The 24,182-nt window shown below is 37.4% G+C and overlaps 1 protein-coding gene across 3 annotated transcripts in view; it reads left to right on the plus strand.

The window, feature by feature from the left end:
* The window catches only part of ANGPT1 (angiopoietin 1), a 246,320-nt gene that overhangs the window by 148,318 nt on the left and 73,820 nt on the right, over nucleotides 1-24,182 (plus strand). For 2 of the 3 annotated variants that reach the window (XM_059671913.1, XM_059671915.1), the window contains exons 3-4: nucleotides 8,313-8,434; nucleotides 19,341-19,573. In XM_059671913.1, the coding sequence (XP_059527896.1) occupies nucleotides 8,313-8,434; nucleotides 19,341-19,573 (355 nt within the window). The remainder of the gene's footprint in view (nucleotides 1-8,312; nucleotides 8,435-19,340; nucleotides 19,574-24,182) is intronic. The other variant, XM_059671914.1, reaches the window with a different exon arrangement.

Genomic DNA, 24,182 nt, shown 5'->3' on the forward strand with positions numbered 1-24,182 from the left:
CCTCCTCTCTCTTCCTCTCTAAAATCAATAAATGTATATATTTTTAAAAAGATGTAGAAACTGAAACCTAGGGAGGTGAACCAACTTGACCCAGATGAAAAAAGTGGTAAATGTCAGAGCGAATATTTTGAACCCAGGAAGTTCAGCATCAGAGTCTAGATTCCTTTCCCTCGCTAAGGTGGTGGCACTAAATGCCTTTAAGCAGAGAGTTGTATGGGAATCAGATAAAGCAAAGGTAAAGTAAACCTAATAGTAGCCACTGAGTGTTTTCCATAAGTGACACAGATGCTGCTGCTGCTTCTCTGCTGCTGCTGATGGTTCCCCTGTTATTGCCATGTTGCCATGTGACTGCACATCCTCTCACTCAATCCCAGGGCCAGTGCTGTCCTTGCTGGCTATGTAACTATAGGGAAGTTCCTTAGATATGGAACCTGAGTTTCCTCAAATTTCCAATGAATTGTATGGGACCCATAGTGTTAGAAATGGAATTTAATCAAATTTACAAAGATATATTTTAAGTACCTCCTTGATGCAAGATATTTTAATAGGTGTTTTGTAGAAGCAGTTCTTATCTTCAGTGAGTTTAACTGAGTTAATATGGCAAGCGTTTCTAAGCCATTTCTTTCCTAACTTATCCTTGAATGAATTAGCTACAGAGTCTATCCTTGCAGTCATAAAAATACACCTTTCTACTATGGGGAGTGTAACTGACCAATGGTTCTAGGTGCTGTGCTCTGAAATCCATCACTGTGTGGGTGCAGAGGCCACAATTTCCAGTGGCCACTTCCAGCCGGTGATACATGGCAGCAACATTTGGTCAGACCTGCTCCTGGGAGCTGGGAGACTCCACTGACACGACCTTGACAAAGGGCTCTCCATCAGCCTCGTTAAACTTTCCCACAACTGTCCAGCAGACTAAGATTTCCACGCAGTCTCCCTTCCTTCTCTCTCCTCTTCACTGTGGCTAGAACTGCATCCTAGGCAGAAGGTACTCCTACAATTCTCATGTCTTCTCAATTTTTCCTTATAGACATTTCTCCTAATAGATTTCCTGCATGTCTAATCCCATTTTATCATTTGCTCCTCAGAATTCATGAACTATCACACCTGTTGTTTGGACTTCAATTGTACAATTACAAATTTAAGACAGTTCAGGAACAGTTTCATCAATGAGAATGAATCTCTAGGCCAGTGGTTCTCAACCTTCCTAATGCCGCGACCCTTTAATACAGTTCCTCATGTTGTGGTGACCCCCAACCATAAAATTATTTTCGTTGCTACTTCATAACTATAATTTTGCTACTGTTATGAATTGTAATGTAAATATCTGATATGCAGGATGTATTTTCATTGTTACAAATTGAACATAATTAAAGCATAGTGATTAATCACAAAAACAATATGTAATTATATATGTGTTTTCCGATGGTCTTAGGTGACCCCTGTGAAAGGGTCGTTCCACCCCCAAAGACAGCGGTTCTCAACCTGTGGGTCGGGACTCCTTTGGCGGTCAAACGACCCTTTCATAGGGGTCGCCTAAGATATCAGATATTTACATTACGATTCATAACAGTAGCAACATTACAGTTATGAAGTAGCAACAAAAATAATTTTATGGTTGGGTCACAACATGAGGAACTGTATTTAAAGGGCCAGAAGGTTGAGAACCACTGCCCAAAGGAGTCGCAACCCACAGGTTGAGAACCACTGCTCTAGGCAGAAATAGATTTGTAAGGTCAACTTTAAAAATTGAACCACTGGATCTTTTTAATTTGATGAGAGACTAGTCAAATAAACATTTAGCCTTGGCCTAACTGAAATGGCAGTAGAATAAATTTGCCAATGGTTGGTCATCCAAGGAAAATATCCTAGTAATCAATTTTCTCACAAGGTCTGGGAAAGGAGTGGGCTCAATAAACTATGATCCCGAGGTCAAATTTGAACTGCCATCTTTTTTTAAAAAAATAAAGTTTTATTGAACACAGCTACACTCGTTTATTTATATGTTGTGTATGGCTGCTTTATCAACACAGCTGCAGAGTTGTGTAGTTGTACCAGAAACCATCTGGCCCTCCAAGATGAAGGTATTTACTATCTGGCCCTTTACAGAAAAAGCTGGCCAAGCCCTGCACTAACATACAAACTCCTAGAGATCATGGATTTTGTCTGTCTTCTTCACTGTTCTATTCTTAGGATTTAGAACAGGACTTAGTACACAGTAGGCTCTCAATAAATAATGACTATATTAACTAACATTAATCCTTTAATTTCTGCAGATTTCAGCTCAATGTTCCCAAGCCCAAAGGCACTGTCCTAAGGGTTGTGTATGGATAGTCACAGATAGGTGACAGATCAGAATAGGACTTTGAACAGAAGCAAAGACATTTTTATTGACTAGGAACACTGGATGAATATATTCTCTCTGTACTCTGAGGAGCATGACAAATTTGTCCACCTTCCTGCCTCACATATGCTAGTTAGTGTTGGGGTGGGAAGAGGGAAGAAATCAGATGCTAAGACAAGCAAAAGATCTCACAGTAATTTGAATGAAACCATTTTGATAGTAGTTGTTATTGACTGAAGGGAGGTACCTTTCTTAGCCAGAGGGAAGCTGCTTGTGTATAGTTATCTGAGCCTATGGCAGAGAACTCAGACTGGAGTCAGAATACTGGGTTCCATTCCACTCTACTGTTGGGCAAGTTTCTTCTACCCATAATTTCTGCATAATAAGATAGTAATATAAGTACTATCTCTACTAAACTTAATAGCCCAGTGAGTTAATTATTATACTAGAGGCCCAGTGCATGAAATTTGTGCATGGTGGGGGGCGTCCCTTAGCCTGGCCTGCACCCCCTTGCAATCCAGGACCCCTCGGGGATGTCTGACTGCCAGTTTAGGCCTGATCCCGCAGGGCCTAAACTGGCAGTTGGACATCCCTCTCACAATCTGGGACTGCTGGCTCCTAACCGTTCTCCTGTCTGCCTGCCTGATTGCCCCTAACCACTCTGCCTGCCTGCCTCATTGCCCCTAACTGCCTCTGCCTGCCTGCCTCATTGCCCCAACTAGTCGCCTGCCTGCCTCATTGCCCCTAACCCCTTGCCTGCCTGCCTGCCTGCCTGCCTGATCACCCCCAACCACTCTGCCTGCCTGCCTGATTGCCCCTAACCGCCTCTGCCTTGACCCCTGCTGCCACGGCTTCTTCCAGAAGGACGTCCAGAATGATGTCTGGAAGGTCGTTCGGCTGTCCTGTCTAATAGGCATATTATGCTTTTATTATTATAGATTATAAACACAATATATATTTATTGATAATATATAGAATTATATATTAAATTTATTTATACATAAAATAATTATATAGAATTAATTATATATTGTTATATTATCACTAGGGGCCTGGTGCACGAAATTCGTGCACTGGGTGTGTGTGGGGGGGGTGGGGGGGAGTGTCCCTCAGCCCAGCCTGCCCCCTCTCACATACTGGGAGCCCTCAGGTGTTGACCCCCATCACCCTCCAATCGCAGGATTGGCCCCTTGCCCAGGCCTGACGCCTCTGGCCTAGGTGTCCGGCCCGGGCAGCAGGGACCTGCAGTGGCAGCGGGGGGCGCCGGGATCACGCGGGCTCCGCCCCTGCCCCTGCAGGATGCCTCTGGCTGAGGCGTCCGGCCCAGGCAGCGGGGACCCACAGCTGCAGCGGCCCCGCGATCGTGGGCTTCGCTTTAGGCCCAGGCAAGGGGCCCCTAGCTCCTGGGACTGCCAGCTTCGACCGTGCCCAGCTCCCATCACTGCCTCTACCCCTACTTCCTGCTATCACTGGCCAGGGCGGAAAAGGCACCTGATTCTCCGATCATGGCTGGGGGGCAGGGCAAAGGTGGCCCCAGGGCTGCCTTTGCCCTGCCCCCCAGCTCTTAGCTCCCCCCTGGGTTTCTGATCACTGTCAGTGGCAGGGGCTTCTTCCTGCTTTCACTTTCACCTCCCTGCATTGTGCCTACATATGCAAATTAATCGCCATCTTGTTGGCAGTTAATTTGCATATAGCCCTGATTAGCCAAAGAAAAGGGTATCGTCGTACGCCAATTACCATTTTTCTCTTTTATTAGTGTTTATAGGTAAGATTAACAATTATTCTGTAAGATTATCTAATTTTCATACTTAAATTTCCTCATTTATTCTACCAAAAATTTATAGGCATTTTATTTTTTAGGATTTAATAGTCTGTTTTGTTTTGGAGCAATCTCCTGTTTTGTTTTGTTTTCTCTTGAGATTTTTGAGAAATTGGGTCAGTTGTTTTTTTTTAAACTGTCCCATATTCTCTATTTGTCTGAATATTTTTAAAGATGCTTTTTAATGTACTCTTCCATCTCTCATGGTTCCTTTTAACTGGAAATCAGGTTCAATTAGAACCAGCTGAACATTGTGGTGGGCATGCCCTGTGGAATTGCTGATCACTTCCTATTATATCTCATCAGCAGGCACACAGGCCAGCTTGCTATGCTCTCAGTGATGCTATTCTAACTTGGCTAGTCAGAGTAGAAGCCTCCTTATCTCTTCATCCTTATCGCCCACTTTCTCCTTAGAAATGAACAAATGACCTATAGGATGGTATTTTGTTTCCCATCATTGACCAAATAAATTATTTCATCGATTTTATAAAATGGTGATCTCCTAACTATCATCATAACTTGTGTTATATTTTTCATTTGGAAAAAAAGATTAAATTAAAAGGAAACAAATCTATAATGCAAGGCTGATTTTAAAGTTAATATATAGGTGAAAGAAATTTTTGTGTGGAAGATTTTCTTTTTAAGAAAGATCAGAGGCACTTTTTAAAGTATTAAAAGGAAGCTGGCTGAAAATCTCCAGCTCACTTTCATTGAGAAACTAGAAACTTCTATTTTAAATTTCTGTTTATTTTTAAAAGAAAGAACTAATTTTTTATACTTCATAAATCCTTAGTTTTAAGTGTTAAATCTTCCTTACTGTCTTGTATATTCTGGAATATTTAAGCTTTAAAATTGTCTAGTGAGGGCTTGTTTCATATATTCTTCATCTCTTTTCTCCTTCCTTCCTTCTTTCTTTCCTTCCTCCTTCCCTTCCTCCTTCCCTCCCTCCCTCCCTCCCTCCCTCCCTTTCTTCTTCTAATTCTTTTTTTTTTTTTTTTTTTTTTTTTTGCAGTGCTGTGCTTTTGGAATGTGTTTAGGCTAAAAAGGAAATGACTTTTGTCATTTTAATGGAACACTTAGATTATTGCTAAGCAGCACGTTCCATAGATGCATGGCAAGAAAATGGTCAATTTATCATAGTTTCCTGTACAGTTCTTTCAGTTGCTCGCTTTTGAACTTCGGGCCTATTTTAATAGATCAGTGGAGAGAGCTGAAATAGCACAGCTCTTGGGTCAAGGTGATGGGGAAAGAAGAGAAGGGAATGGCATTTGTGCTCAACACTTAGCCTGGATTTCTGAGATTGGTCCTCCTCCTTCTTCCACATTCAGATGCTGCCTTAGATTTGGGCTGTTATCATTGAAGTCCAGCTTGATATTCACGTGACCTGTTACCCCCTCTCTGACCATTACCCAACTTGAATAACTCATTGTCTATGGTCTACAGTATTATTCAACAAATAGCTCTAAGGGCCCCAGGGTGCCAGGCCCATGCTGGACTCTGGAGGTATGGAGGGCTCCAGGCAGAGTAGTCCTGCCTCTGTACAGCTGACATCCTCATGGGGAAAAAGGACAGCAAATGAGTGAATGGACAGGACGATTTCAAATAGTGATGATTCCATAAAGAAAATAGAACAGGGTGACCTGATGGAGGATGATAGGGGGGAAGGGGAGTTACTTTACAGAGAGTGGCCAGGAAGGACCTCCCTGAGCAAGACCTGAATGATGAGAAGAAAGTAGGCATGCATCTGGGCATTCCAGGCAGTGAAAACTGCAAATTCAGAGGCCCTGAGGTGCAAATTAATGTGGCATGTTGTGGTGGCAGAAAGAAGGAGAGTGATCTGAGACGTGAGCAGGGTCCTGATCACATAGGACCTTGTAGCCAGGCTAAGAACTTTGGGGGTTTACGCTAATTGCAGAGGGAAACCATTAGCAAGTTTAGCACAGGAGATGGAATGATCTGACTTTTGTTTTCACAGAAATCACTCTGGCTGCTCTATAGCAAATGGATTCGAGTTAGGACAACCTAGAGAAAACTCAGGAGCTGTAGTAGTCTCCAGACACAGCATAGGCAGCTTCATTTTTTACATATGGAGAAAAACAATTTCTGTCCTTTGTAAAATTAAAATGTTGGTATGTCAGAATATCAGGAAGTGTTATCAGAGAATATGATGAATAAGGAAGAACATATTTCATGGCTTATGAGAAGCTTGATTCAATGAGACAATGGACCCTTTGTTTATTCAATATTTACTGTTTTCTCTGTGACCACCAGTGTCACCAAAAGATACAGCCGCCTCATCCCCTATGTAATTATTTGATAATCATTCCAGTTAATAAACACAAAAACTTGCCTGCACAAAACTATGTTTAATAATTGAAAGTTATATTTTGTATATCACAGTCTTTATATTCTCTATCATTTTCCCCCTCTGCGCTGTTACTAACTCTGTCTTCAAATCCCAGGTCTTCTTGCTTCTGTTTTCTCTCAGAATAGTAAAATATGTTTTAAAACTCTAAAGCACTCCACAAATATAAGTTTTGATAGGTTGTAGTAACTTTTAGACAGGCTTTCAGATCCATTCTCATAACAACTATGTAACTGAATCATATCCCTTAAAATTTTTTTAAAGTGCAAATGCTCCATCTCACTATTCTCTTCTTTATCCACCCCACACCAATCCTGCACCCCATGCCCAGCAGCACTGGGGCTAGGGTGAGCGGAGTGAAAGAAAGTCATGCAAAACTGAGTCATGCATATTCAGAAAGAGGTCCTTTTTATTTTAAAATGATACTATGTTAAACATGGATTTTTTTGGCTTTAATTTTGCTCTTTCAAAATGTATTAAAATATTTTTATCTTGATTACCGAGTTTTTTGACACCACCTTATAGTTTGCAACTGAAGTAATTGCCTCTCTCTCACCCTAGTTCCTATCCTGCTCCCCTAAAAATTTGTCTCCTTCCTCCACAACTTCTGTAGCCCAAGCCCAACCCTGGTCACGTCAGTCTATTTTTAAAAGGTTTTCTATGTGCATTTGCATAGGTTTAGATCTGCTACAGAATAAGTAGCTGTAGCAAAAAATGGGATGGTTACAAAAGTTTTCAAGTGACATGGGAGCTTTAAAAATGAACTATACCTCTTCCTTGACCTTTTTACCTCCCTTAAGGAAGAAGGGGGTGGGGGCAGGACAGAGATAGGGAGGGACAAGGACATTGGCACAGTTTGAAGATATCTTCTAGGACTGGAGTCCATGGTGTTTGCTCAGAAGATGACTGTTTGGGTTCAGGACTCACAGAATCATGTTATATTAAGGCTCAACTATCAACGTGAGCCTTCATGATTACAGATGAGTCAAATATTTACAATTTCTAGAGGACCCACTGTAGTGCAGTTGAAGAGAAAACTACAGTCTATCTTCACTGTGACATGGGTTCCTGGTCACTTCATCTCTTCAGGGCAAGTCCCCAGAATAGAGTAGTTTGCCTCTCCCTCTTCTTAGTTTTCTGTATAGAGCATTAAAATTAGAGTCACACTATCTGTGTTTGAAACGCAGTTCTTCCCTTGGTTCCTGTGTGGATTTTAACCTCTTTCTGAACATAGTTCCTCTTTTGTAAAGTGATGATGATAATTCCTCCTTCAACAGGTGCCCAAATGATATCTGGAAGGGCTGACATGACCTAACATAGGTGTTCAATAAATGCGTGATCATGAACCTGGCTAAACTATGTCATAAAATATTTCTAATTGGTTTATGTAAGGTCCAAGTAGGCATATATTACATTCCTATTAGTTATTCTTAATTATTCACAATATCTAAGACTTTGTACTAAAACTCATTTTTTCACTTGTAAATATTGATTATAATATGTATAAAGCAACTAAAACAGTGAAATATCTAGGGATTCAGGACACAAAATTTTAAATATGAAAATAGGTTTAACAACTCAGTTTTTTCATTCAATTTCAACCTCAATCTCAAATGAATATAATTTAAACATGTAAAACATTAATTTATAGGATGTAGACCATCCAATTAAATATTCTGGAAGAAATTTTAATTTAAAAGAAAATACAACTAAGTAAAAACCCAAAATAATTGTTTTTACTCTTTGCAATGGAAGTCTGAAATGTTTTTACCTTTTATCCTCAGATGCTAAATCAAACATCCCGACTTGAAATACAACTGCTGGAGAATTCATTATCAACATACAAGCTAGAGAAGCAACTTCTTCAACAGACAAATGAAATCCTAAAGATTCAGGAGAAAAACAGGTGAGGATTGCTGTATTCCAAAATTATTTAAACATGACTTATATCCGCCACCTCTCTGTTTAAAAAACAACAACAATAATTTGAAGTGGTTTGGGAAAAGTAAAAGAAAAGGAAAACATGGGGCCAAATTAATTCTGAGTATAAAAACGAAGGAGAGCTGTCTGTCTCTCTCTTTCCCTCCCTCCTCATATACCCTGACTCTGGATCATTTTGCAGTTTTTGACTTTCCATCATGATTCTTGATATAACACCTGGTATCATTTCCTACTATGGAATTCTCAACATGGAATGTTCTTTTTTAAGGGAAACTGCTTAAAAGTTGTTCTCTGTTTTGCTTGGCGGGTATGGCTCAGTGATTGAGCATCCACCTATGGAGGTCAAGGTTGGATTCCCATTCAGGGTGCATGCCCTGGTTGGGTTGCAGGCTCGATCCCGGGGGAGGGGGGTTGGGGGGGAGAGGTTGTGCAGGAAAGAGCCCATCAATGACTTTCTCTCATTATTGATGTTTCTATCTCTCCCTTCCTCTTTAAAAGCAATAAAAATGTTTTTTAAAAGTTATCTCTATTCCATCAGTAAAGCTAAGTCGTGTTTGGAAATCCACTGCTGCTCAGGTGGAAGAGGCTGCCATGCGTCCCACCTCTCAAGGAGTCGGACTCCTGACCAAGCATATACTAGTACATGGCTACTCCAAGGAACTTTCCCCTCATTGATTGCTAACTTCTATGGATAATTCAGGGTTTCCTCTATGTATAAGTCACACTATTTATTGTTAATGATATTTTTTCAGAACTATAACAATTCCATTTTCTGGCAACAGAGATATTTCACAATAAACTCGGGGATTCATGTTCTAATTAGAAAATCAGTTGTGTGCTCCTGCTGACAAAAGCATGCATCTTTTATTCCTGCTCTACACCCCTTTCCCTTTGACCTTCAGCATGACATTCCCTCATGTGTGGTTTCTGGGGGTGTTTTTCTGCTGGTGTGCTGTATCTCCTGACAGTTGTCCTATCTCTGTAGTTGTCTGTGTCTTCCTGTTGAAGGATACATTGTGTGCAATGGAGTGCTGGGGGTATATCTATTCTTAAACCGGGCATATTCTTCCATGAACCAATTAGAAAGAGAGTTTGTCTTTTTAGGAACCGAAAGTACCCATTGGTGATATATAGCATACTTTCCCTATTCTGTTTATTGTTATTGTTATTTTCATGTGACAGAATTAGAGGAACTCTGCCAAACACTTTCTAGAGCAATAAAGAAACGTGGGACCCCGGCCCATTCAAGTGGGTAGAAGGTCAAAGTCAAATATGAAGCTGTTTGATATATTTTAAAATAGCTTATTGGTCATCCCTACCTATTCCATAAATGAATTAATCCTCCAAAAGAAAAAGAAGCAATTTCTACATTGAAGCATCTCTGAAATGTAGGAACAACATGTCTTCAGACAGTCAGGTCTGGTTTGGATCAGCTAATACACTTTGCAAAGGTGATTATCTAAATTAAGCTTTGCTTCCTCCCCAGGGAATGTCAGCGGTTGTGTCTGGGTGAGTGACTTACCAGTTTGAGTCGGATGGGGCCGTAGCTGCCATTTGGGTGAGCTGGCCCTTGGGAAGGTCCACTGCTTCTTTGGCAAAATAAGGAGGACTATTTTATGAACAGGATTATACTACATGATCATGCTGAGAGGTCCTGCTGATTTACACCCTGACAAATTAAATGCGTCACTTGTAAGGTTGCAAATGGATTTGGGGCCTCCTTAGATTCACTTCTTTATCCCCTAAACAGCAAAAGGCACAAAGCAGGAATACATTTAACGACTTTTTTTCTACTATTTGTTTTCCTAACAATCTAGTGGTAGTGACACCAAGAAGCTTCCTTCCAGTTTGCTTTCTTTAGGATCTTTTTTCTTTTGTTGGATGCTAATCCACCACTTGGTTTTGTTTCTTACCTCAAGTAAACAGCACTTGGAAGGAAGAGATGAGTAACTGGTCCACATAGTTGCAATTATACAACCAAGAACCCAAGAAATGGGAAGCATTAATATTTATCTTACACAGAGAAGGTTGGTTTGACCACAGAATGTGACATATAATTGTTAACTTCTATTGGATCCCTCCAGTATGTTTCCTGCCCACTTCTGCTCAAAATAATAGAAAAGAGGGGTGAGCAGGGACAGATGCCATAATGCTAATTCCTTCAGCTGAACCAAATATATATATTGATCTTTTGCTCTAAAGGTTTGGTTAACTGACCAGGTTTCAAGGCTCCTCCCTATCTCTCACTTAATCCCAACTTCTTCCAATGTGGGAGCACAGCCAGGTGAAAATATATTCCAGAAGAAACTTTTCTGCCTCTATCGGCTATAACAGGAAGGGACATCAACATTCCATGTATACAAAGGTGGAGCATTTGGATTTTCTTGATACTTGTGTTTAATAAGCAGACTGAGGACTAGGGAAATATTTAGTAGGACCATCCAGAGTGAAGTGAAACTGCACATGTCATGGTCATTCTGACATAATTTTAGCAAAACTATCGGCTGCCCGGCTATCTAACATCTGTGCCAGGTGTATTAACATAGTGTAAGCATGCTATTTCCTCCAGCTAATTCTTCAAAGCATTTATTATTATTCCCATTTTATATATAAAGAAACTGGAGTTCACATAGGTCAAGTAACTTGCCTATGACCAAACAGTTAGTGTATGACAGCATTAGGGTTCAAGTACATGATGACACTTTGTCTTAATTATTAGAAAAATATTTTTCCAACGTGATGCAGCTTCAAGATTAATTGATGTGGTTGTCAACTTTTCCTCTTAACACAAACAAATATAAATTTGAGGAAAGGAGTAGGCCAGTTGTTTTGGGCCCATTGCTTCATTATTTATTCCTCCTAATACTGGAGTAGGAAATATAAACTATTTATTTTACCTTGGGAATTTATGGAACTTCTTTGACAAGCCTCATCTATCTTCTAGCTGGAGTTTATGGAAAGTTATTATGTTAATTAATTTAAATGATTGAAGTGTGTATAATTTCAAGATACAATGTATTACAATGTATTACAATGGCATGATAAAAATATTGATTTTTTAGTTCCTAACCTGACCAAAAAAAAATGAAATGTTAAATCACAGTCTTATTCATTAAAGCTATCTTCCATTTGATAAGTTCTTCACAAAATACTGAAGTAAAGTCTTTCTAACTTTTAGCATTAAATTAGGTTGAATTATGTTAGTTGTATATAGAAGGGATCAAGTAAAAGTATTTAAATTTATGCTGCTCTATTCTATACATCCTAAATGGAACACCTACAGATACTGATTTAATAGAATATATTTTTCTCCTCTCATGCTTTTAAAAATGAATTTAATGCACATAATTTTTTTATTTTTTTATTGCTTAAAGTATTACAAAGGGTATTACATATGTGTTCTTCCCCCTCCCCCCCCCTGCCCTTGACAGTCCCCTAGCCTCCCCTACCCCCCAGTGTCTTATGTCCATTGGTTATGCTTATATGCATGCATACAAGTCCTTCGGTTGATCTCTTTTTTTTAATTTAAATTTTGTTAGCCTTAGGATGTGACAGTGGAACAATTCTGAATCAAACTAGAAGTCTAAGGGCATTCTTAATTCTTTCCTTGCTCTGATTCCTTACAACTCAATAACGACTGTTGGTGCTCAGTTGCATCTCCTAAATATTTTTCCAATTCATCCTGTTCTTTCTGTTTTCACTGACTGTGTCTTAGATCAAACTCCTATTAATTCTTTTCTTAGCCTTTGCGGTAACCTCTGTGCCTTAAGGCTTACTGCCTCTCAAACCTGTCACCCAGAGCTCTGCCACAGCCTTCTTTTAAAACCCAAGTTGGATTAATTCCCCCTTTTGTTTAAGTACCCCACACACTAATTCCACCCAACTTTTAAATCTCTAGACAGCATCTGCCAACTCCCTAATGATTCTCTGTACTGACTGAATAAAGCTCAAGTTCTTTAGCATAGAACCTAGTCCTTGATCATTGTAACCCTAATTTTACAGCCTCACATCCACAGGCCTTCTTAAATTTTATAAAGTATGATCTGACAGCTAAGAGCATGAGCTCAGAGGCCAGACTGCCTGAATTTCACTTTTCCTTGATCCTTTAAAACCGACTCTGCTACATATTATTTGTGTGACTTTCAGCAAGTTACTTAAACTCTCTGTGCTTTACTTCCCTAATTTGTAACATAAGGGTGATGAAAATAGTAGTGCATGGACTTGATGAGAGATTGAGTTAATGCATATAATGCACTGACAAGAGTGCCTGACACACACAGTAAGTGTGAATTATGCCAATTGTTAGTATCACACTGGAGGCTTGATGTTATTTCAGAAATAATGTTTTACTTATCTGGAATGCCCTATAGTCCTTTTTCAACTCACAAATTTCTGTCCACCCTTCAAACTCAGATGTTACTGCAGATGTTTTCCCCTCCAAGAACCCTCCTCTGACTCTGTCAAATAGACTTATTCATGACACCTTATGTGATAACACTGTACCTTGTTTTTTCCCTATTATTTCACTTATCCAATCACATTGTAATATGTGTGCGTATTTATCTATCTCTCTACTATTAGAGTGTGAACTTCCGGAACACGAAGGCTGTGTTTATTTATCTTCATCTTCATGCTCTCAGGCACAATTCTCTACAGAAAGTATATATAGTATCAAATGCTTTTTGAATGTTGAATGAATGAAGAAGTGGTAAATGTTCCAGTAGTTCTATCCCAACAGATGTCATTCTCTATACACACACACACACACACACACACACACACACAGCTGAAACATATATTTTATGAAAAATACAAATCACATAGTTTACATTAAATATCATAAATATATTAATTGTTCTTAACATAGATAAAATAGAGATGGTGCTTTAACCATTATTCCAAAAGCCCATTGCATGGCACCTAAAATTATCAGCCCACATTCTGAGGTGCAGTAATTCAGCCCAATTTTTAAATCTCTAGACAGCATCTTCCCAGGCCATTCTAAATTCATGACTGTTTACCACATATCTCTAATTAATAAAAAAAGTAACACACTTGATTTAAACATTAAATTATGTGGAAGTGTAACAATTGAAAATCAAAGTCTCCCTAATTCCATATCTCCATCACCAGCAACCCCTGCAAAGAATCATCAACAGATTAGCAGATTGGTGCTTATTCTTTCAGACTTTTTCTGTGAATGCTAAGATATACGGCAGTATATAGAGCATACATATATATGTGTGTTTTCACAGACACACACCCCTACACAATTGCACACATACACAAACAAGTACATGTTTATATGATGCACGGGTATAGATTGTAACTATTTTTAAATGCTGAGTGTATTTCTACTTCATAAAAATCTATCATGAATATATTACACATGTAACTATATACAGATATTCCTCATTCATTGCCATAGATGTACTATAATTTTACATTATCTGCAAGAATGCGTGTGCTTCCTAATTTCTCCAAACCCTGCTAGCCATTCTATTAACCTTTTCTATCTGAGAGGTTAGCTTGTGTATCTTTTCATGTTTATGACCATTTGCATTTCTTTATCTCTGATTAGCCTTATCTTTGCTTTATTAACTCATATAAGCTCTGTAATGAATGCTAAAGTTTTTTATGTATGTAGCAAATATTTTCTCTAATCAGTCATTTATTGTTCAAACTATTTTTATAGAAATATACATTTTTATGCCATGAAGTGTATCTTTTATTTTCCTCTTGATTTCTGGCTTTTATAACATATTTAACTTATCCTTATTTATTCCAAAACTTTAAAACATGTATCTGCCAATGTTCACTTGTACTAATCTATACTTCTTTCCTCATTTGAATCGCAATAATTAACTTCATATTTTTAGAGAGAATTTGTTTTGTAGAAGTATAAATTGAAAGTATAAATTTAATCTGAATTTACTATATACCCTCTTTGAATGAGGAAGAAATATCATTTTTTAAAACCCTATTTGCAACACAAGTTGACACTACATTTTCAAAATAAAAGTTAAAAATGGAAACATCTGTAAGTAGGTCCAGACAGATAAAATGAGAAGATTTCTATATTTTCACATCTTCCCCCCTTGTCTAAGAGCTATATTTACACACATAGAGCTTAGGCAGCTGTCACCGCTGTGAATTCACTGGCTGCTAAGTTAAGAACTCTATTGTGGGAAACAATTTGAAAGGGGGAGCTTTTTCTGTGAAAGCTTCAAGATGTGTTCAATGATTTGAAATATTTCCAATAAGATATGTGAGAGGGGGCAAGCTGTGGACTGAGGAGAAAAAGTTAACCAAAAACTTTAAGTAAGGCTTTGTATACATTCAATTAGAACCCTTTGCTGAGGTTCAAGACCTAGATCACTTTGTTTATTTTATTCTTCATTAAAGTGCACCTCTGCCTCAAGCTAGAAGTGAAGTGCCAAAATCCTATATATGTCTCTTCTCAAAGTGTTTGCAGAAAGATGGGAAACAGGAAGTCCTGAGAATCCTGTGAGAAACTCTGTCTTTACATTTGTAGCTCGATTTGTATATTAAGATGTAAGTGCACAGTTTCTTAAGTTGCTGTTCCATGGAACACTAATTCTATAAACTGCATCTTAATAACAAGTGTTTATTTAATCTAGGCTTCTCAAAACCTTAACACTGGAACTCATAACCGATAAAAATACGAATGTACTCTAGAAAACAATAAGCAGGAGTTTGGGATCAACATCAGGTTTTGGATTATACATAGAAATCTAAATTAAACGTTTTGCTAAAGGCCATCATCACAGGAAATATGCTTTGCTTATCTAATGTTAGGGCACTGGAGCTGTAATGTCCTTCAGGTTGAGGTTTACATATAGAGGTGTTTTTGCCTATCTGAGGTGAATAGGGAAAATGTTAGAGAACCAATAAAAGGCTTCAGGACAAAATGGGATATGATCCATATATTGAGTAAGAAAATTAAATTTAATGGCAGAGCTATTAAGGCAGAGCAGTGTTTAAGAAAATGACAGTTGAGATTAAAAAGAAAACTTGACTTGCTAAGTCATTTGTTTTTTATACATGTGAAAGATGAAAATGTTGAAATATTGTGAAAGCAAACTCCCAGAATAACCAGACGGAGAGCAGCAAATAAGGAGATGATGTAAAGGTGATGCCTTGATTCCTCATAAAATGTAAATGGGTGATCTCTCCCCTCACCCCCACCTTCCCCTACCTTCCCTCTGTGGTTTGATCAACCAAAGGACTTGTATGCAAGCATGTAAGCATAACTAATGGACACAGATACCAAGGGAGTGAGGGCATGAATGGGTGGGGGGGGGGGAGGAAAAGGACACATATATAATACTTTAATCAATAAAAAAATGTAAATGGGTGGAAAAAGGTAGAACTTATATTATTCTAAGTTAAAGAGATGAGACTCGAATGCTAGTTGTCCCAACACTGGGATGTTGTGGGTAGATTTCTAATTTGATGAGTTGGAAGACATAGCTTTTTATTTTGGTTCTGACACAATATGTGCACAGTTTTGGACAAAGTGTTTTAGATTATTACCTATAAACTGAGACTTGTAATAGCTACTCACTCCATATCTCTATATTGCTTTCAGAATCAAAGTAGATAAGAGTTTTAAAATACTACACAATTATAATGGTATATTTCAACAATGTAATTAATAAGAAGAGATAGCATATGCATTTTTCTGGCAAGGAAGTTTTGGATTCAAACCATTTTGGAAATAGTGAAGAGGAAGGGCTGACTTCCCAAGTAGATAGTAACCAATGGATGAGAAGTATCAAAAGCAAATAGTTTTTTGGAAGCCAAATATAAAGAGAAGACAGAAGGGAGGGATGAGCAGTATCAAAGAAAATGGAAGGGTCAAGAAGAGATCAGTCTTGCCTGAATAACTCTAAAAAGTTATTATTATTATAAAGGTTACACCTAACAAATAAGGTTAGTGGAGAATTGCTAGAGTTCAAAAGTTATTAAAGGAATTCCAAATGAAGAAATGAGATGAGGAAAAAATGGGAAGAGATAAATAACTGGTAAGACCTGCCATATGGAAAACATTGTCATAGGTTTCCATGCATATTATTTTTGCTTGTAGTTTACATGCATATTATTTTTTATGCATATATTTCATTTCAAATTCTGTGCCATGTCTGTGATGCAGAACAGGCTTCTTGCTTGTATGAGCAACCCCTTCTTTACATGAATAGCTATTTTAAGATGACAGCTATGTTGATGTCTTTTGATACCTGGTAGTCATGGTGCATTAAAGATTGTTTAGTGAATTGTGGAAACTAAGGTTCCTTCCAGCATACTAAATGTATACTCCTTTTTAGGAAATGGGTATTCTTCCACAAATCAGTGTCCAGAATTGTGTTCTTTGGCACCAGGACTTCTTTGACAAACTTTCTATTCACAGCTCTTTCCAAATTATCCTGAAAAGCAAAACAAACAAAACTCCTTTCTTGACATCTCAGATAGTGGCCATCTTTATATGTCCTCTTGATGAGCAAGAAATGCATCCAAAGTAGAAAGTGGAGAAACATTGGTGTAAATATTTTTTATAGTATTACGTCTGAAATTGAAGTTTCTTATAGCTTCTGTTGCTTTATTTGAGGTTTTCTCTCTAAAAATAAACCCTTAGAATAGTAATAATAGTGTCATTTTACATAGTGCTGAGAGCACTATTGGCACTTAGAGAGTAATAAATACAAATTATAACTATAGCGTGTTATTTTCCAAACCAGAATGTTACCTACTGAGTAGGAAGACTAAAAGGCCAATGCTCATCTGACTTCAGGAACAAAATAGTGACTTCGAATTTTTATGTAGTAGTATATGACTATAGCGTCCACATTTTGATCTTTAAAGTATCATCATTTTAATAGTTAATTCTGAGGTTTCTTGGTAGTATACTATAACATGAATTTAAAAGACAATTTTCTTATAAGTCAATTGACTCTATATTATGGACATCTTGTACCTTATCATTGTCTTAGGAGAAGTGAAAATAATTTTAAAAATAAACTGAGAGTGAATTATGGTTAATTCTCAGATCTGAAGGCCAAATATTAATGGGCACAAAGAAAACCTCTTCTGACATCCATAAACATACACTAATCACTTAGCCATTAGAAATACTTTTTGTTTGTTTTGTTTTTCAACCACCAAGTTCTCTAGCAGCAAGTATTGACACAGAAGAAAATGCTAAAAGGCTCTGGATCATACCTATCAGTACTCCTTAGAGATATGGTCTTTCATCTTACTCTGATTTCCTTGCCTAAATTTTTCATTTCCAAAAACATTTAAAAAGATATTAAGGATCATCACATTTCCCCCAAATCACTATATCAAATTTGCTTAAGGCTCAGTCAGGGTTGAGCATCTTTCACTGTTGTTCTGTAGAAGGAACGCAAGTCAGAATAGAGGCCTGGCTTTGCTTTTCTTGCACAAGTCACAGAGCTGCCCTTCCCAGGTCTCAATGCCAAATGTTCATGTGTGAATCGGGGAAGGGTACCAAAGGTGCTGTAAATTAATAGGGTCTTATGCTCAGAAGCATCCAGGTGTTTTTCAGCCTTGGTTCACCAGGCCACTTTCCTGCCACATTCTGGGCCGCATCCTCTTCAAGGACAGATTTGCTGGCAGAGATCTGGAATGCCCGTGAGCAGTTCTCATCTTCACACTTAATCTGTGTGAAAGATCATCAGACCTTCCAGCTCATCTCCCAGGATATGGAGTTGGAAAATTCGGCTCTTCAAACATGCTCTGTTTTATTATTTAAGTATTAAATTTAAAACATTCCCTAGTGTCCCTTTTATGAAAACGTACAGAAATGATTCAGTGCTGTATTTCTCCAAGGTAAATTAAGTGCCCAGTCTGGTATGTTACATTTGAATAACACCTTGTAAACTAACAACTGGTGGACCCTTCTGAAAACAGAACTGAGAAAGCTGAATAAGGCTTTTCCTCTAAGGAATACCAGTACGTTATGCACTCTATAAACTGTAAATGCTTTTTATTTCCAGTCAGTTGCTAGGGTCCAGGAGTGCTTCTGCATTCGCTGTCATTTTAATGAGCAGTCTGCAAGGGGGGTATCCTCTGAAGAGCCCGAGAGAAGGTTCTCGGTGGAAGACTGCATCGCCCTGAGCAAAACATCTCAGGCCCTGTTGTAAGACCAGGCAACCAGCTGGTGGTCTTCCTTTTTGGAACCATTCATGTGGTGGTTTTGAAATTGGTGTGTTTTTAGGGCTCATTGTGAAACTTAGGTTGAAAGATAAAGTAAGCTGATAGTGGAGCAGGTGTCAAAAATCCCACGAAAACTAATTCATTGTGATTTTACATAGCTTATTCTCTGGTCACATGGTTTCTGTGTAGATGTTCTATTCCCTGAACCCACAGAACTGTTGTGAAATTTAATCACTGTTAATGTTTTAAGAATCCCAAATGAATGAAGCAAAGTAAGTAAAAAAATAGTTTCTCTGTTTTATTCATACTTTTTTCCTCTCTCTTTTTAGAACTATTGCCTTAATGAAAGTCAAACTGTATACAACTTGTCCAGACTGTAATTGTTTGGGTCCAAGTCAGCTTACCTTGGATATAAGATAAACCCCAGGATATAAATTATAGTTAGGAAATGAAAATTACCCTGACACCAGTTGGTCTAATAATTCTTCATTTGATATGTCACTTCTATTATATATGTAATATACGGACAGATATGTATATTGTGAATCTCACAAAATATTTCTATGGTGAAATATCTAATTAATATTTATAACTAAATAAACATAAAAACTAGTGGGATCACAGTTTTTTGTATAGCATTTTTTAAACTAAGTCTTTTCTTCATTTCCTTGTAGTTTATTAGAACATAAAATCTCAGAATTGGAGGGAAAGCACAAGGAAGAGTTGGACACCTTAAGGGAAGAGAAGGAGACTCTCCAAACCTTGGTTACTCGGCAAACATATATAATCCAGGAACTCGGGAAGCAGCTGAACAGAGCGACCACCAACAACAGTGTCCTTCAGAAGCAGCAGCTGGAGCTGACGGACACAGTGCATAACCTCGTCAACCTGTTCACTAAAGAAGGTGGTAAGAATTTCTTTCTCACTTTGGGGTAGGAAATATGTTATTTAATATGGTGCAAGTACATATTCAGTATAACTTTCTGTGTTGCATTGATTGCTGTGTAAAAGCAACAAAAGAACTTTATTTTTAGAAGCATCTGACAACGTGTGCACTGACAATGTTCTCATATTTTTAACTTCAGAGCAAGTTTTCATAAGCTTGAATTTCTGAATTCACAGTATCTTTCTAAAAGAACTGTCTAGTTCCTTCTTTCTCTCTTGGTCTTTTTTAGCCTTAGATAAAATTTATGACACTGTCACAGACAAATATTTGGTGTTGTGGTATTGGACAATTATATAGGACAGAAATTAGTCAGTGTTAAATATTAGGTAACAGTGACAGAGTTTCAGGAGGGTTCCCATTTTAAAACTAATATTAATTATTTCCTGGAAGCGGAGGGAGAGGGGGAGGGAAGAGTTGCCTGTAAAGAAAGGGAGATATAGATGTTTCTAAAAACTATTATGAGGGGACAAGAATTTTTGTTACTAAAAGTCTTTATTAATACTTTATAAAACCCGTATCACTAATGCTTAGTTGTGTGTGGAAAAGACCTAACCAGGGCATCTGGGCATATTTATTCTGGGGTGTCTTTGGAAATAAAAAAATTCAATATTATTAGAATGTCTGGAGCTATTTAACCATTGGAAATATTGCAGGCCCGTGTCTCATCCATCCCTCTGTCCACCCATCCACCCAACTATTATTGACTCAGTGCCTGTGTGTACTTACCCACTTTAAGCAGAACCTCTCCTGAGCCTCAGGAGAGCTCTTCAAAGTTTGGAGCTTAAGGTCATCTTCTGTAGTTTTGCTTGCTAATCAGCCTTCCCAGAGTGGATGGAATGGTAAATGGTGATGAGTGAAAGAGAACACCACTTACATCTGAAAGTTATGATTCTCATGAAGCTATGGCTTAGGAGACCCAGTCACGTAATGGTTCAGTGTGCATATTACACGAGACCCAAAGTGGGGCCTCCTTTAATTCAGTAGTGGACTTTAGCTCTATGAAAAATTAGCTCAATTCCATACGTTCGTGCATATATATGGATGCAGAGGATGACTTCATATCATGATCTTGTTTTAAAGACTTTTCATATTTCTCTATTATACTCCATTACCTTGAGTTACATCTCCTTTAGATAGTCAACACAAACCTTTTCCACTCTCTGTAAAGAATATCTTTTAAACAGTGAGTTCCCAGAGCTCCATCAGGGTGTGCTCAGAAATGAGACTGGGAAGGAAAAACCTGCTAATGAGTCCGAGCCTGCCAAAACCTTGAGTGAGAGCCCACTGGAAGGAAAGCATGGTAGAATTTTGCCAGGGAATTTTAATAGAGCTCATGAGTATTTAGAAATTAAGTATTAATATGAGACATATCTATTCTCATATTGAACTGAATACATTTGGGGAAAGACTGAAAACATATTTTTCTTATCATCCTGAGACTTAAAGCACATGGAGTTAAGTAGTTCTGTTTTTTTCATGATGTTAGAAATATCAGGCCCTGGTGATTCTCACAGAGCTCATATGTCTGCCTACTTATCATAACTTTACTTCTTTGAGTATTTGTCTAATAAATGTGACTTTAAACTTTTAGAAGCTGGGGGATGACTTCAAAATTAAAATTCTTGGCTAGGTTTGGAGTTTGGATGCAACATCAGGCAGCCAAACATCTGTTCAATTCGAGAAACATTTATTGAACAGTTATGATGGCACTTCTGATAGATGCTCAGGGTCTGAGGAAAGTAACCGTGTCTACTCTATAATATAACATATTAAAATATAATAATAGAGACAGAAATCGTCTAATACATCAGACCTCTAAATATTTATTTTCTCTTTAATGATACAATTCTAAAATAAATAACACCCACTCAGAGTCTGAGAAAAGTAACTGTGTCTATTCTATGATATAACATATTAAAAATATAATAATAGAGACAGAAATTATCTAATAACTTCACGTCTCTAAATATTTATTTTCTTTTTAATTGTACAATCCTAAAATAAATTCTGATTTAGCTACAGGACTTGTGATCTTAATGTAAGACTATTGCCCTATTTTCCAATTCTCATAATCACAGATTTTATTTGTTTCTTGTTAATCTTTTTATAAATCCCACAATTAAGTATTCTAACTAAATATTTGGTTATTTAAGGACTCATAAGAGACAAAATGGAAAGTGATTCTCACTAAGGCTTCCACCAAGATTTTAATTATTTGTATATCATTATTTTCACTGGCACCATTATCTTTAGTTATGGTAACTTTAAAATTTTAAATGACTAATAGCATAATGCTGGCTAAATATCAGTTATTAAAATTAACTTCTATTTTATTCTAATTCTAAAACACATAAGTAAAACTTTTCCCTACTTTTATGACAAAAAATTCATTTATCAAATGGATTTATTATTTATCAAAAGATTATATGTAAATATTCTTTTTTAAATTTAAATATATTAAAGTATGTCTAAATCATTACATCACAATAAATGCATCAATTTTCCAAAATGTGTATCTTTAAAAATCAAAGAGTAGGCTTTTGAAATTTTTTCCAAAAACATCATGAACTGTGTTTTAATCTAAAAAGCCAAAAATTTTAATTGACCCTAAGGGTCCTCTAGCTCCAACTTGACTCAGTTATTTATGGAGACAGCCTGAATGTAATACAAGGCAAGGGAAGATTTTTTTTTTGGAGTTTTTTCTGTCCTTGGCAACTAATTTAACTATTATGAAACCATTTCATCATTTATAAAGTCAGTAAAATTAGCCTACTTCACAGTGATAGGCAAAGGATTATATTAGATACTGTATATAAAAGCAAAGAGACTTATTAATCTGTAGTTCATTCCTTCCCTTCCCAGTGACAAGATTCAATTAAATACAAATTTATTAAGTACTATCTATAAGGAAATATTTTTTTCATGGAAAATGCTTGAATACAATGCTCTAGAATGCCAGACTACTATCATCTAAGCACCTTCTTTTAGCCTCAGTTTTTTAATCTCTGAAATGGGATCATAACACACAACTAATGAGTTTGTAATAAGAGTTAGAAGAGGTTTATATAAACACTGCCTATCCATAAGTAGTGCCTAACTATAGTGTAGTTATATGCTGCATAACAGTGTTTCAGTCAACAATGGACCACATGTATGACTGTGTTCATAATGGAGCTGAAATATTCCTATTGCCTAGTGATATTGAAGCCATTGCAACATCATAGTGCAACACAATACTCATGTTCATGGTGATGCTGGTGTGAGGAAACCTACTGTGATGCTGGTCATATAAAGTATACCACGTATGATTACGTACACAACAGAATACTTGATAATGATTAATAAGTGACTATGCTACAGGCATATGTATTTACTATACTATATTTTTAATTGTTATTTTAGAGTGTACTCTTTTTGCTTATAAAAAAGTTATAAAATAGTATGTTGGAATATAATGTTTATGCTATAAAATAGTATGTTGGAATATAATGTTTATGAGGTCTCCTGATTGCACCATTTTCTTTTGTGCTTGATTTGATCTCATGTTGTTTGGTTCATTATAACCTCTAAGCATCAAACTCCACTGCTAATGTTGCCATTAAGGGGCCACATTGAGTGATTGACATAGAAATGAAATTAATATAAGGATTATGAAAGTGGAAAATCAGCAATGGGTAATGCTCACCAGTGAGGCATGTCCGATTCCACCATATCTACAATCTCGAAGAACAAGAATAAAATGACAGAAGCTGTCAAAGAATCTACTTCATAGAAGGCAACAAGACTAACAAAAATTCAAGAAGGGCCTGTATGAAATGTGGAGAAACTTCTAATGATCTGGATTGGAGACTAGGCACAGAACCATGTCTCTTTAAGCTCCATAATGATCACAGCCAAAGCAAAAGGTTGATGAAAGAAGAGGCTGGACCTGACTATGATATTGAATTTACTGCTAGCTATGGGTAGTTTGAACCACTCAAGAATCATTATTTATTAAATAATGTGCAAGTGAGTGGTGAGTCTGCGAGTGCTGATGTGAAGGCAGCTGAAGAATGTTTGGAAACTCCAGATAAGCTGACTATGGAGGAAAATTACTTGCCAGAGCAAATATTCAATATGGATGAAACTTCCCTGTTCTGAAAATGGATGTACAAAAGACTTTTATTCATAAAGAAGCCAAGCCAATACCGGGCTTCAAGGATTTTAAGGACATGATAGCAGTCTTGCTTGGGGACAACGTTGCAGGCTACAAACTGACACCCTTTGTGATCAGGCACAGTAAGAACCCAGGGCCTTCAAGCATATCAATAAGCACATATTGCCAGTGTGCTAGAGGAGGATACGAAGTCTTATATGACCCAGTCCTTCCTCCATGGCGTCCTCCTGGATCACTATGCCAGTAAAATGGAAAGTATGGTTTGTGAAATAATATACTTTTAAAGATTGTGCTTATTGTTGATAATATTTCCAGACATTTTTCTTTTATTGAGGATATTTATCCCAATATCAAAGTGGTTTTTTATCTCTCTACATACCACCTCTTTGACCCAACCAATGGATCAAGGAATTA

Source organism: Myotis daubentonii, chromosome 17, assembly GCF_963259705.1.
Source record: "Myotis daubentonii chromosome 17, mMyoDau2.1, whole genome shotgun sequence".
Lineage (NCBI taxonomy): Eukaryota > Metazoa > Chordata > Mammalia > Chiroptera > Vespertilionidae > Myotis > Myotis daubentonii.